Source organism: Stigmatopora argus, chromosome 6 (genome assembly GCF_051989625.1).
Source record: "Stigmatopora argus isolate UIUO_Sarg chromosome 6, RoL_Sarg_1.0, whole genome shotgun sequence".
Taxonomy (NCBI): Eukaryota; Metazoa; Chordata; class Actinopteri; order Syngnathiformes; family Syngnathidae; genus Stigmatopora; species Stigmatopora argus.
The window spans coordinates 16,972,485-16,983,887 of record NC_135392.1 but is presented as its reverse complement, the minus strand read 5'-3'; the positions used below and the strand labels follow the sequence as shown (position 1 = coordinate 16,983,887).

The 11,403-nt window shown below is 39.5% G+C and overlaps 1 protein-coding gene across 2 annotated transcripts in view; it reads left to right on the top strand.

Moving 5' to 3' along the window:
* Positions 1-10,423, top strand: part of grm2b (glutamate receptor, metabotropic 2b) — a 41,013-nt gene extending 30,590 nt beyond the window's left edge. For both annotated transcript variants that reach the window (XM_077602723.1, XM_077602725.1), the window contains 3 exons: positions 170-1,233; positions 6,458-6,650; positions 9,294-10,423. In XM_077602723.1, the coding sequence (XP_077458849.1) occupies positions 170-1,233; positions 6,458-6,650; positions 9,294-9,367 (1,331 nt within the window). In that variant the 3' untranslated portion in view covers positions 9,368-10,423. The remainder of the gene's footprint in view (positions 1-169; positions 1,234-6,457; positions 6,651-9,293) is intronic.
* The last annotated feature ends 980 nt before the right edge of the window (positions 10,424-11,403 follow it).

The window sequence follows — 11,403 nt, the reverse complement described above, 5'->3', positions numbered from 1 at the left end:
TAGCTCAGAGCCATATGCACCCATTAAAAGAGCCACATGTGGCTCCCGAGCCATAGGTTCCCTACCCCTGAGCTACAACTTCAAGGGCTACTTATCTTTAAATGCATCTCAGATGTTAAAACTTGGAGGAATGGAATGGACCTCTAATTCTTACATGTGTTCCTTCCAGCTCCATTTCGACCTGTCGACACGGAGAACATGGTGCGCTTCGACTCGGTTGGCGACAGCATTAGCCGCTACAACATCTTCCATTACCACAAAGATGATGGGAAGTTTGTCTACAAGAAGGTTGGCTACTGGGACCAAAACTTGACCCTGAATACCACTCTGGTAAGCTGGCCCGGCCTCTCCCCGCCCACGTCCCAGTGTAGCGACCCCTGCAGAAAAAATGAGGTGAAGAGCATGCAGCCCGGGGATGTGTGCTGTTGGATCTGCATTCCCTGCCAACCCTATCAGTACCTGCAAGATGAGTTCACTTGTGCTGACTGTGGCTTCGGCCAGTGGCCTCTGCACAATCTGACAGGCTGCTACGATCTACCCGAAGAGTACATCCGTTGGGAGGATGCGTGGGCCATCGGGCCCGTTACCATCTCCTGCTTGGGAATAATTTGCACCATGTCGGTTGTGGGTCTTTTCTTCAAGCACAATGGGACGCCCGTGGTGAAGGCGAGCGGGCGTGAACTTTCTTACATCCTCCTTCTGGGAGTCCTAATGTGCTACAGTATGACGTTCATATACATTGCCAAACCTTCCACCGCCGTTTGCACTCTGCGCCGACTTGGTCTGGGCACCTCATTCGCCGTGTGCTACTCAGCGCTCCTCACCAAGACCAACCGGATTGCTCGCATTTTCAGCGGTGTGAAAGATGGAGCCCAGCGGCCCCGCTTCATAAGCCCAGCCTCCCAAGTGGCCATATGTGGAGCCCTTATCTCCTGTCAGCTGCTGGTGGCAGTCATCTGGCTGCTGGTGGAGGTGCCTGGCGTGAGGAAGGAGGTGAGCCCAGATCGACGAGATGTGGTCACTCTCAAGTGCAATAGCAAGGACTCCAGCATGCTCATGTCGCTTACGTACAACTGCGTCCTCATCGTCCTCTGCACCGTCTACGCCTTCAAGACGCGGAAGTGCCCCGAAAACTTTAACGAAGCCAAATTCATCGGTTTCACCATGTACACCACTTGCATCATCTGGCTTGCCTTCCAGCCTATCTTCTACGTAACAGCCAGTGACTACAGGGTAAATATGATTCTTTTATGATTCTACTGGGTTTTGGCAACTCTGGGAAATAATACAAAACTATGGGATAAGTTATGTATTTACCAAATATAATTACATATACCTCTCCGATTAGAAGATTAGAAGGCCACCAATTCAGGGTGCCCCCCGCTTGGTGCTCATAGTTAACTGGGATAGGGTCCAGCACCATCTGCGACCCTCATGAGGATAAACGGGTCAGAAAATGAATTAATTAATTACATTCATTAGTTAAAACAACTCTTTTTCTCAATTTCCTTATTTAGTTACTATTTATCACTAAATTTTATTTGTACTATATAATTTTTATACAGTGGTACCTCTACTTTCGGAATGAATTCCAGAAGTGGTTTCTTAACTTGGATTTTTCTTAAATAGAGACACATTTTACATGCAAAAGCTTTAATTCATTTCAACCTATTTTAAGATTCTACCCCTGAAATCCTTTGAATATTATAAAAGTATACAAATTTTCTCTGAAATATGTGCAAAACACAAAAAAGAGAATACAAATAAGAAAGTTGTTTATTAAGCCATTAAAATGAATAAGAACTGCTAAAAGTTTTTTCATTGGGGTCCAATTGCGAATTGCAAAGGTGAGGGAGAAGGGGGCAAACATTTGGCAGCTCAGTAAAGATACGTACACAGGTGTGTAAATGTTCGACTTAAAAACTTAAAATTATCCAACATTTGGTGAAATATCAATTCAACAACGATTACCTTTGATGACATTTCATAGTTTTCCGAAAATGTGCAAGGCATTTGTTCTCAATCATGGGCCCAGAATGAAAAGCAAAGAAGAAAGCTGCATTAAGGAGGTGAAGAAAAACCCAAGAAACAACGTGTTAGAAATCCATGTCAAACAAGGTTTGAAGGGACACGTCATGGAAAAATTCCCAGAAAGAAGGATTTTTTTCATTCACCACTCGCGCTCATACTCCGTGAGTGACCACTACCCTACAAATAGTCAATAGGAGAGGAACTTGACTACGGCAATTTCAAAATGAAATGTTGGCTGCTACAAGAGAATGTTTGATTTTTTTTAGATTTCGCGTTACCTAACTAATTTCTTTCATATCTAGAGACAAAAAAATGACTATTTCATATGTAGAGACATTTGTAAGAAGAGGGGCCCTCTGTTTATGCTTTACATATATTGCGCACCTAGGTTTTCATTCAGTCCCGTTATGTGAACACCTATATCCCCTACGAAAAATCATAAAGTCACATGATACACAGGAAATTGTAACATTCAAAACTTCAAAAAGGTCATTGTGACCCCCCAAATTAACTTATATTATACTTTCCCACCTTTGGGTGTGTCACATGCAAGCTATGGCATGGTTTAAGCTGCACTTCACAAACAATCAGCTACAACTAAATCACATTTGAAGAACAGTTGCACACATTTTCTCATTTTGCATATCTAATTTAGACAAAACATGATGACAAAATGTTGGAAAGAATAACAACAAATTAATGTGTACTGTGCTGCTCAATTTTAGAAATTTGAATGTAATTTAAATGTAATAGGTCTCTTTTTCAGAAATGCTGGTCTGGAATCATTTTTTACAAAGGCAGCACATGAAAAAGAAAAAAGAAATAAGGGTATCACCATTTTATATATTGGGGGAACACGCTTATGTGGCCTATTGCCACAGTCAATTACAGCGACAATGTTACAGTCATGCATGGATCACTGGACACCTTTTCGACCAGAGATTATCTACAAGCGGCATAATGATTCCACCACAATTAATGGAAATGAAAGGTTCTACTGCTTTGATTGGCATACAAAAGGAGTTGGCACAATGAAATTGCCCTCTTTCAAATCATCCATTTTATGGGCATCTGTAAAATGACCAAGGCTGGTCACTTGAATTGCAGCCTTGATCTTTCCAACATGCCTAAACCTGTGTTTGATATGCAACTACAGCCCTGATTATTTTTATTTTTGTGGCTAAAACAATTCCTAGGGAAGCACTTCAGTCACTTGTTTTTAAAATTTCCCTCACCATAGTATTTTGTCAGGTGTATGCCAAATTTCTGAGTGAGGGCAGTGCATTCACTACACGCTGTGTGTCTGTAAATAGAAGTTCTGGGACTTTGGAGTTATCCGGGGGCGTTTAAATGATAATGCTCATACACATTACGTCAACAGTCCGCTCAAATTACAGAAACATGACAAACATGCCTTAGTGTTGTCCTGTGTTTCCCAACCACTGTGCCGTGCGCGGCACACTGGCGTGCCGTGAGCGATGGTCAGGTGTGCCGTGGGAAATTGCAAGAAGTTATACAATGTAATATTTAGTGAGAAAAATTCAGGATTGAAGAGATTAAAATTGAACTATTATAAGGGTAAAATCAAAATATGATGAACGTTAAATTATAGATTTTAGTATTATAAGATTCAAATTGTGAAACAGTCATTTTGTTGCTTATTTTTCTCTAACATGAACCGGAAGTTGTTTGGTTTCTAGGGCTTCAAAGTCATAAATCTATGCGATTAAAAAACATGACATTACCGTAATTACTCGAATATAACGCGCACTCGAAAATAACACGCAGGTAATTTTGGGCCAAAAATATCTGGAAAAACGCAGTACTCGAATATAGTGCGCACCTAAAATTTCCCGCTGACGAAAATCAGAAATCTTACCTTTTTTTCTTCTTTTCACGATTGTTTTGTTCAAACAAATTTATTCATTAGAATCCTTCAAATGAAGAGTTCCTCTCTCTCTTTGTCTGTCCTCTTTTTATGATCGCGCCGCGTCGCTGGGTCGTCGCAGCGCGATCGGGGGCATCTGTTACGGTCGCGCCGCGTTGTGCGACGCGACCGTGGATGTAGGTAGACCCAAATACAGGAAGCAGGAGAGGACGAGGCATTCAGCGTGATACGGAGTCCTTTAATGAATCAACCAAGGCGTGGAAACAAACGTGGCCGCATGCGGCGCGCATACGGACAGAGGCAACAGAATAACGACAGCTAGCGACCGCTAGCAACCGCTAACAACAGTCAATGATAGTCAACGATAGTGAACGATCCGGCGACGTGTGATGACGCGTCGCTACTTAAATACAGGAAACGAAAGCAAACAATGGATTGGCTACAGCCGGTATGCGTCAACTTCCTCTTCCTCCCACAACACATCATCCGATTGGCTTTACGAGATGATGTAAAATCCGTGCGTCGGCTGTACGAGATGACGTAAAATCCGTGCGTCAAAGTGAGTTTGACAATGCTTTTTTCGATCGAAAATTTGTAATTTATTTTAGTTATTGATTATAACACTGAACTGAGAGAGGGTGAACTGAGACGAGTACGAGGCTAGAGGGGGACAGTGGTGGTCTCGGCTTTCCGATTTTCGATCGGGTTTACGAGATGACGTAAAATCCATGCGTCGGCTTTAGGAGATGACGTAAAATCCGTGCGTCAGCTGTACGAGATGACGTAAAATCCATGCGTCGGCTTTAGGAGATGACGTAAAATCCGTGCGTCAGCTGTACGAGATGACGTAAAATCCATGCGTCGGCTTTAGGAGATGACGTAAAATCCGTGCGTCAGCTGTACGAGATGACGTAAAATCCGTGCGTCAAAGTGAGTTTGACAATGCTTTTTTCGATCGAAAATTTGTAATTTATTTTAGTTCTTGATTATAACACGCACCCCCAACTATTGGAATTAATTATATAGCAAAAACCTGCGTGTTATATTCAAGTAATTACGGTATTTATTTTTGCATTACTCGAGCCATTCAGGCTTTAAAAATAAGGAAAACCTTGGCTATCATTGGACTGATGGGGTATTTCCAAGGAAGTGTCTCGAACTAGTACAGGCAGAGTAAATGTGCAATAAATAACTGTAAAGGCATACCTGATGTCAAGTTGGCACTCCCCAGAAATCATGGCGTCTCTAAAAGGCCAGCGAGTATGAAATGAAATGGCAGTTTGGGTTAGAACATCTAAGACTTAATGCATTTTATCCCAAATGTTCATATTATACATACACACGCCCACACGAGTGAGGAGACAATAAGATGTGAAATGAATGAGAAAAACAACCCACAGGACTGAGGCCAGTGTGTGAAATTTCAGTGGGGACCTTGAAAAGAAATGACCATTTGAATCCCATCATGATATGACGTCAATATTCTTAAAATAAAACTTTAAAAAAATGGATGATCTGCACCCAGTTGTTCAGGGTCAACAGACAACAACTTTTGGTGACATTAGGTCAGTGTGAAAAATTAGATTTTGGAATCATTTTGGAGGTTTATGTAATTCCCGCTGATAAAACTTTGGTTGGAATGACTATTGTTAATATAGGCGACACAGTTTGAAATGAAAAGATTTTCGGATGGTGGTGTTCCTTGAGATTTTTTCAATGCAAAAAGTGTGCCGCAACTCAAAAAAGGTTGGGGAACTGGCTTCGACAGTCCATTACAACTACATGTAATTCACATTTATATTAGTGTTTACCATTCCATGTATGCACTTATATTCAGGCTAGGCTTTAAGAAATGAACAACAAACTATTGAAGGACTGAGGTAAAAGTCACAGTACAGATAACTATAATCTAAACAACACAACTTAACAACTCTTGAGCTGACTTCAAATCACCAACAAATTCAATAAAGTATTCATCTTAAGTATCACTTTACAACTCCAGCAACTCTGGAAGTAGAGGGCCAAACAAGAGCGTACTTTCCTACTGCTGTGAGTGTGAGCGGGGGCGGGGGAACATATATTTCACACCTTTAGTAGCTATAAGTGCTAGACCCAGCCAAATTATGATATATTGTCTGTAAAATACAGTACCTGAATGTTGAAGAGACATTATGCACATTCAGTTAAATTTTGATAGGAATTTTAAATGTTATCAGTCATTAATAAATGTATCTTATGTGCTCTGTTAATATTTGCTGTATATTCATTACTTATCCATTTTATTTCCCAAGATGTGCCAATATTTCCAGCATGAATTTGAACAGGGGGCTCAGATTATTGATTTTTATGGAAAGGTAAATGAGGGGAAAGCATGACAAATATTTAAATATTTGAAGCGCGTATTTAATTGAGGATTTTTATTTGCTGGTGGACTAATGAGTGAATGGTTGCTAGGTAACGATTGAGGGTGGAAGGAACAGGGATGGTGGATATTGAATACAAAGTGTTCACCCTTTGCAATTCCGTGTGTCCCGGCAGGTCCAGACCACCACCATGTGCATCTCTGTGAGTCTGAGCGGCTCTGTGGTCCTCGGCTGCCTTTTTGCTCCCAAGATCCACATCATACTGTTTCAGCCTCAAAAAAATGTGACCTCATTGCGGGTCACCGCCAACCGCTTCAGTGCCACCGTGTCGGCCTCCGCATCTGCTCCCAGTTCAAGTTATTCCAAAGGTGCAAACACACCCTCATCGCCCTTTCAAATAGTGAAAAATGTATGGCAGTTTGATAACAGTGAGCTCAACTCCATTCACTTCACAGCAGTTAACAAAACTATTATTCAAAAACAGGGTTTAAAGCTGTTTACATTGCCACCCGGGTTCACTCTCTGACCAAACATAAAACTAAGTTAATTAAAAGGTGAATTAAAAAAACACATGCACACACAGCTTCGATTTAAATAATTTTAAACGCAGCATTTCAGTTTAAGCTTTTCAAGCATGAATTATGATTTGTGTTTCTTAATTATACATTTATATAGGACAGTGGTCTAAAATTATTTTTTGTAGTTTAGGGGACAATTGCAGCCCAATGACGACAATATTATTAAAGACAAGTCCAACTGTAGTGTTAGGGTTGCAATATTTTAAAATGGGCAATAAAAAAATATATAAATAATTAGAAATAGAATGGATGAATTAATTGAAGGATCCATTCATTCATTTTATGAAGCGCTTATCCTCACAAGGGGTGTGGGGGGTGCTGGAGCCTATCCCAGTTGACATCAGTCACCAGGCGGGGGACACCTTGAATTGATGGCCAGCCAATCGCAGGGCACGAGGTAACAGACAACGATTCACCCTCACACACATACCTAGAACCTTTTTAGAATGTGGAAGGAAACCGGTATACCCGGAGAAAACCCATGAAAGACCAGGGAGAACATGCAAACTCCACACAGTGAGGACCGACCTGGGATCAAACCCACAACCCCAAAACTGTCCGGCAGACGCGCAAACAACTCGTCCACCGGGCCACTGGAAGAATCTATCTTGGTAAAGAAAAAAAAAACTATTAGTAATATTAAATTAATGAAAAATGCAAATGAAAAAAACCTTGAGTAATAAAAACTGATGAATAATTCCAACTACAAGTGAAGTGGAGTTTGCTTGGGGGTTTTCTCCAGGAAATCCTGTTTCCTCTCACATCCCCAAAACATCCATGGTAATGCTAGGCTGGTTGAACACTCTAAATTGCCCTTAGGTCATATGATCATGCATGAGGACCCCAAAGTAGGCTACAGCCAAAGCAGATTGTATTGATGAGGACTTTATTAACACAATCGCATGCAGTGGGGTTTGAGGGGCTCGAGCGCTGTGAGTTGTTTAGAGCCCAAAGCGCCAGATGTGAATCAGGCAAGGCAGAGTGTGTGAGATCCATAGCAAGAGCCGAGGCAAAGGTACAAGAAGGGCTAGGCGTAGACGATGTCCAAGGAAGAGCAAAAGGTCGATGATTATTAGCAGTCATAAGAAGGCAATGCGAGACAACACTAACAGGTAAGATTGAATTGAATGCCTTTATTGCCATACCTAGTATAACGACATCTGCCAATATGGTAGAGACCCAAAGTGGCAGGTGATCTTGATTGTAGTCACCTGTCGCTGACCCACCTGTCTGGTGCTGGGCTTGTAATGGTTGTCTGTCTCCCTGTGCCCTACGATTGACTGGGAACCAATTCAGGTTAGCCGGAAGAGGCTCCAACACTCCCATGACAGAAAATTAATGAATGAACAATATAATTAATACTTTAAAAAATCATTCAAACAAAATGTAAACAGTGGCACAAAATAAATAAGTAAAAAATAATTCCATTAAGTGGGGCCCATGTGGATTTGGTTCTGGAAATGATATTTATTTAGTTATTTGTGTATGTTTTCTTTTATAAACCTACCTCACATCGTTCAACTCTTCTCGCTACCATTGACAGCAAAAGACGCTCAATCAACTTTGATTAGGAAGGGCTGATCGAATTATGTCAAGTTTCCCTGGTTGAACTCTAAATTGCCCTTAGGAATGATTTGTGTGAATAGTCGTCCGTCTTCTTGTGCACTCCCATTGGCTGGCAACCAATTCAGGCTGTCCCCAGCCATGACCCTTGAGAGGATAAGCGGTATGCAAAATGAACAAATGAATAATTTTCAGCAGAAATATATTCACTAAGCAACAACTTTCAACAGCTCTCATTGTTCTGCTATGCAGTATCATCTCAGTGCCCCTTTCATGCCAGGTATAGTTTTGCTTTGCAACATTGGAATTTCATAAACTAAACCGATATGTAGAGTAGTACCGTATTTTCTGGACTATAAGTCGCGCCAGCCAAAAAAATGCATAATTAAGAAGGAAAAAACAGTTTAGGGGAAATTTATTTGATCAAATCCAACACCAAAAACATACATATCATCTTGAAAGGCAATTTAAAATTAAAATAAAATAGAGAACAACAAGCTGAATAAGTGTACGGTATACCAACATTACATGACTGACATGCCTGGTAATCAGTAACGACGTAACATATTAAGAGTTATTCAGATAACTCTAGCATCAAGAACATGCTAACAAGTTTACCAAACTATCAATTTCACTCCAAATCACTAAATCCAATGAAATCTTCATCCTCTGTCATTTTTAAACAACTCCCCCAACTCGGGAGGTAGATAATTTAACACATAAGTCGCACCAAACGATGAAAAAAACTGCGATTTATAATCCCAAAAATATGGTAATAGTTTTAGAGGTGAAAGTGCAAAAGAAATTAATAAGCACTTATAAAATTCTTTCAATGACATCCACTGAACTTTAGTTTTGACCATTTTGCAGGATCAGCCTCCAACTATGTGCCAGCAGTGTGTAATGGCCGCGAAGTGGTGGACTCGACGACTTCTTCTCTGTGAGAGCATCCCATGGACGGAAGCCAGGTCGCAGGGCATTAGAGTGACTGTGATAAAAGTGCAACCCTTGCTCATTCGCCGTACTTTGTACAGATTTAACATTCTCTATAAATAGACTTCAATTTACCCTTAGATGTGGACAATGTGTTTGTGGGAATTTAATAGAGAGTCTGACAATAAAGGAACTGTGCGGTTGGAATCCTTGGTTCCAGTTAACTGTCACTAATGTGAAACCTTTATTAACATTACTGGAAGTGTTGAAACAGTCTTAAAAGTCATAGTGTATAAAAGACGTTTACAGTTTAGGTAATGATAGCATTTTAATGCTTAGATTGTTCATTTCTTTCCAAAATGAAATGCTGTTTGAATTCAATTGAAAAAAAAATAAACAAAGCATCATGGAAAAATTTATTTTTAAATTTAAATTAATTTTCTACTGGTAGTACGAATGCATTTTTGTGTACAAAATCGTATTTAATTCTTGTGAGAAATGGCTCGTGACACCTTGTGCCATGCCTTGTCCTAATTCGTCATGTTGTGTGCGGCAAAAGTGTAATACAGCTGTTCTTATATCTTATTGTACTGCCAGTAATGTGAATATATCCAAAGTTTAAAGATGAAAATGTTCATTTGAAGTTGTGTCTATAAAATGTGAAAAAACTTTAGAGAGCATTATAGAAAATTACTGAATGTGGAGATCTTAACATGCAAGAGAAAAGTAGCTTTTATGTAACTCGTGTAAATATAACCGTTTTTTGTAATACTATAGACAGACCAGAGTTGTATTTTAACATTTTCAAGTGACATGAGACATCATCAAAAACTTAAAACACCTCCTCAGCATTTCTTCCATGAATGTCTTTCCTTGATTTATTGGTATAAAGAACTTTTATGAATATATTCTACAATCACTTGTATTTTCTTTAACAGTAACAGTCATTCTGTTCATTGCAATCAAATCTCTCATAGATGAATAAGATATTTACTGTGAGGAGACATCCATAAGTGACTCTGAAAAAAGGACTACAGGGATGAATAAATACATTTCAGAAACAGCCAGCAACTTTATGATTGTGGAATTTCATTCAAGTAAGGATCCTTAGTTTGAAATTCAACTACAATCGTTTGTAATGAGTCGGCTCTTGATTTACAACTGTTACAGACTTTAATTTACTTCCTTTTTTCCACATTTCCTCCCTTATGGTATTAAAATAAAATGTTAGTCCATCAAGTTACAATCTCTATGCTCCTCTCAAAAATTTGGGAAATGTGACACCAGATTCAACAATTCTTGTATTTACAAATCTGGATTGGAAACACACTAGTTATACACATATAAAAATATGTTCCCCCTAAAATCAAACTCTTACATCATGATTTGATGAAATTTTTGGTATAATTGACGAGACATAACTCACTTTTTCCTATTTGAAAAAACACCAGAGATAAAAAGATATTCAGCACACATTACAGCTAATGACATGAAATTAGTTATCACAAAGGCCATTGGTATATGACCATTTGACTGAAAACGGATTACCGCACTTTGCTTTTTAATATACCCGGGTATATTAAATGATTTTTGCTTTTTTGAGCCTCCTGTCTTTGCACCTTTTAATATACCCTTGACATTTAATATACCCGGGTATAAACGGCAACTCAGCTTTTTTGGCAAGATTTGTATGGTGTTCATGGAGGCATAATTATAGATACTTAAGTTCATCAAATTTCCAAGTCAGACTTTATTCAGCAGTAAGTAGTATTAACCTGAGCAGTAAGTAATTTTAGTCTGCAAAACGTTGATGCACCCCGTCATGGCATAAAGAGTGCGTAGTGGATCGTACCTTCCCATTTGTGCGCCATTTAATAAACCTGGGTATATTAAATGGGGGGTATATTAAACGGCAAAATACGGTGATGCTATATCGAACTTTCATCTAAATATAGGAGTTTTCGTTTCTTGCTTTTACTTTAGAACAAAGTTTTTGTTTCTGCTCTCTTTCATACATGCACATGCATAAGTACTGCAAAAGTGTTGC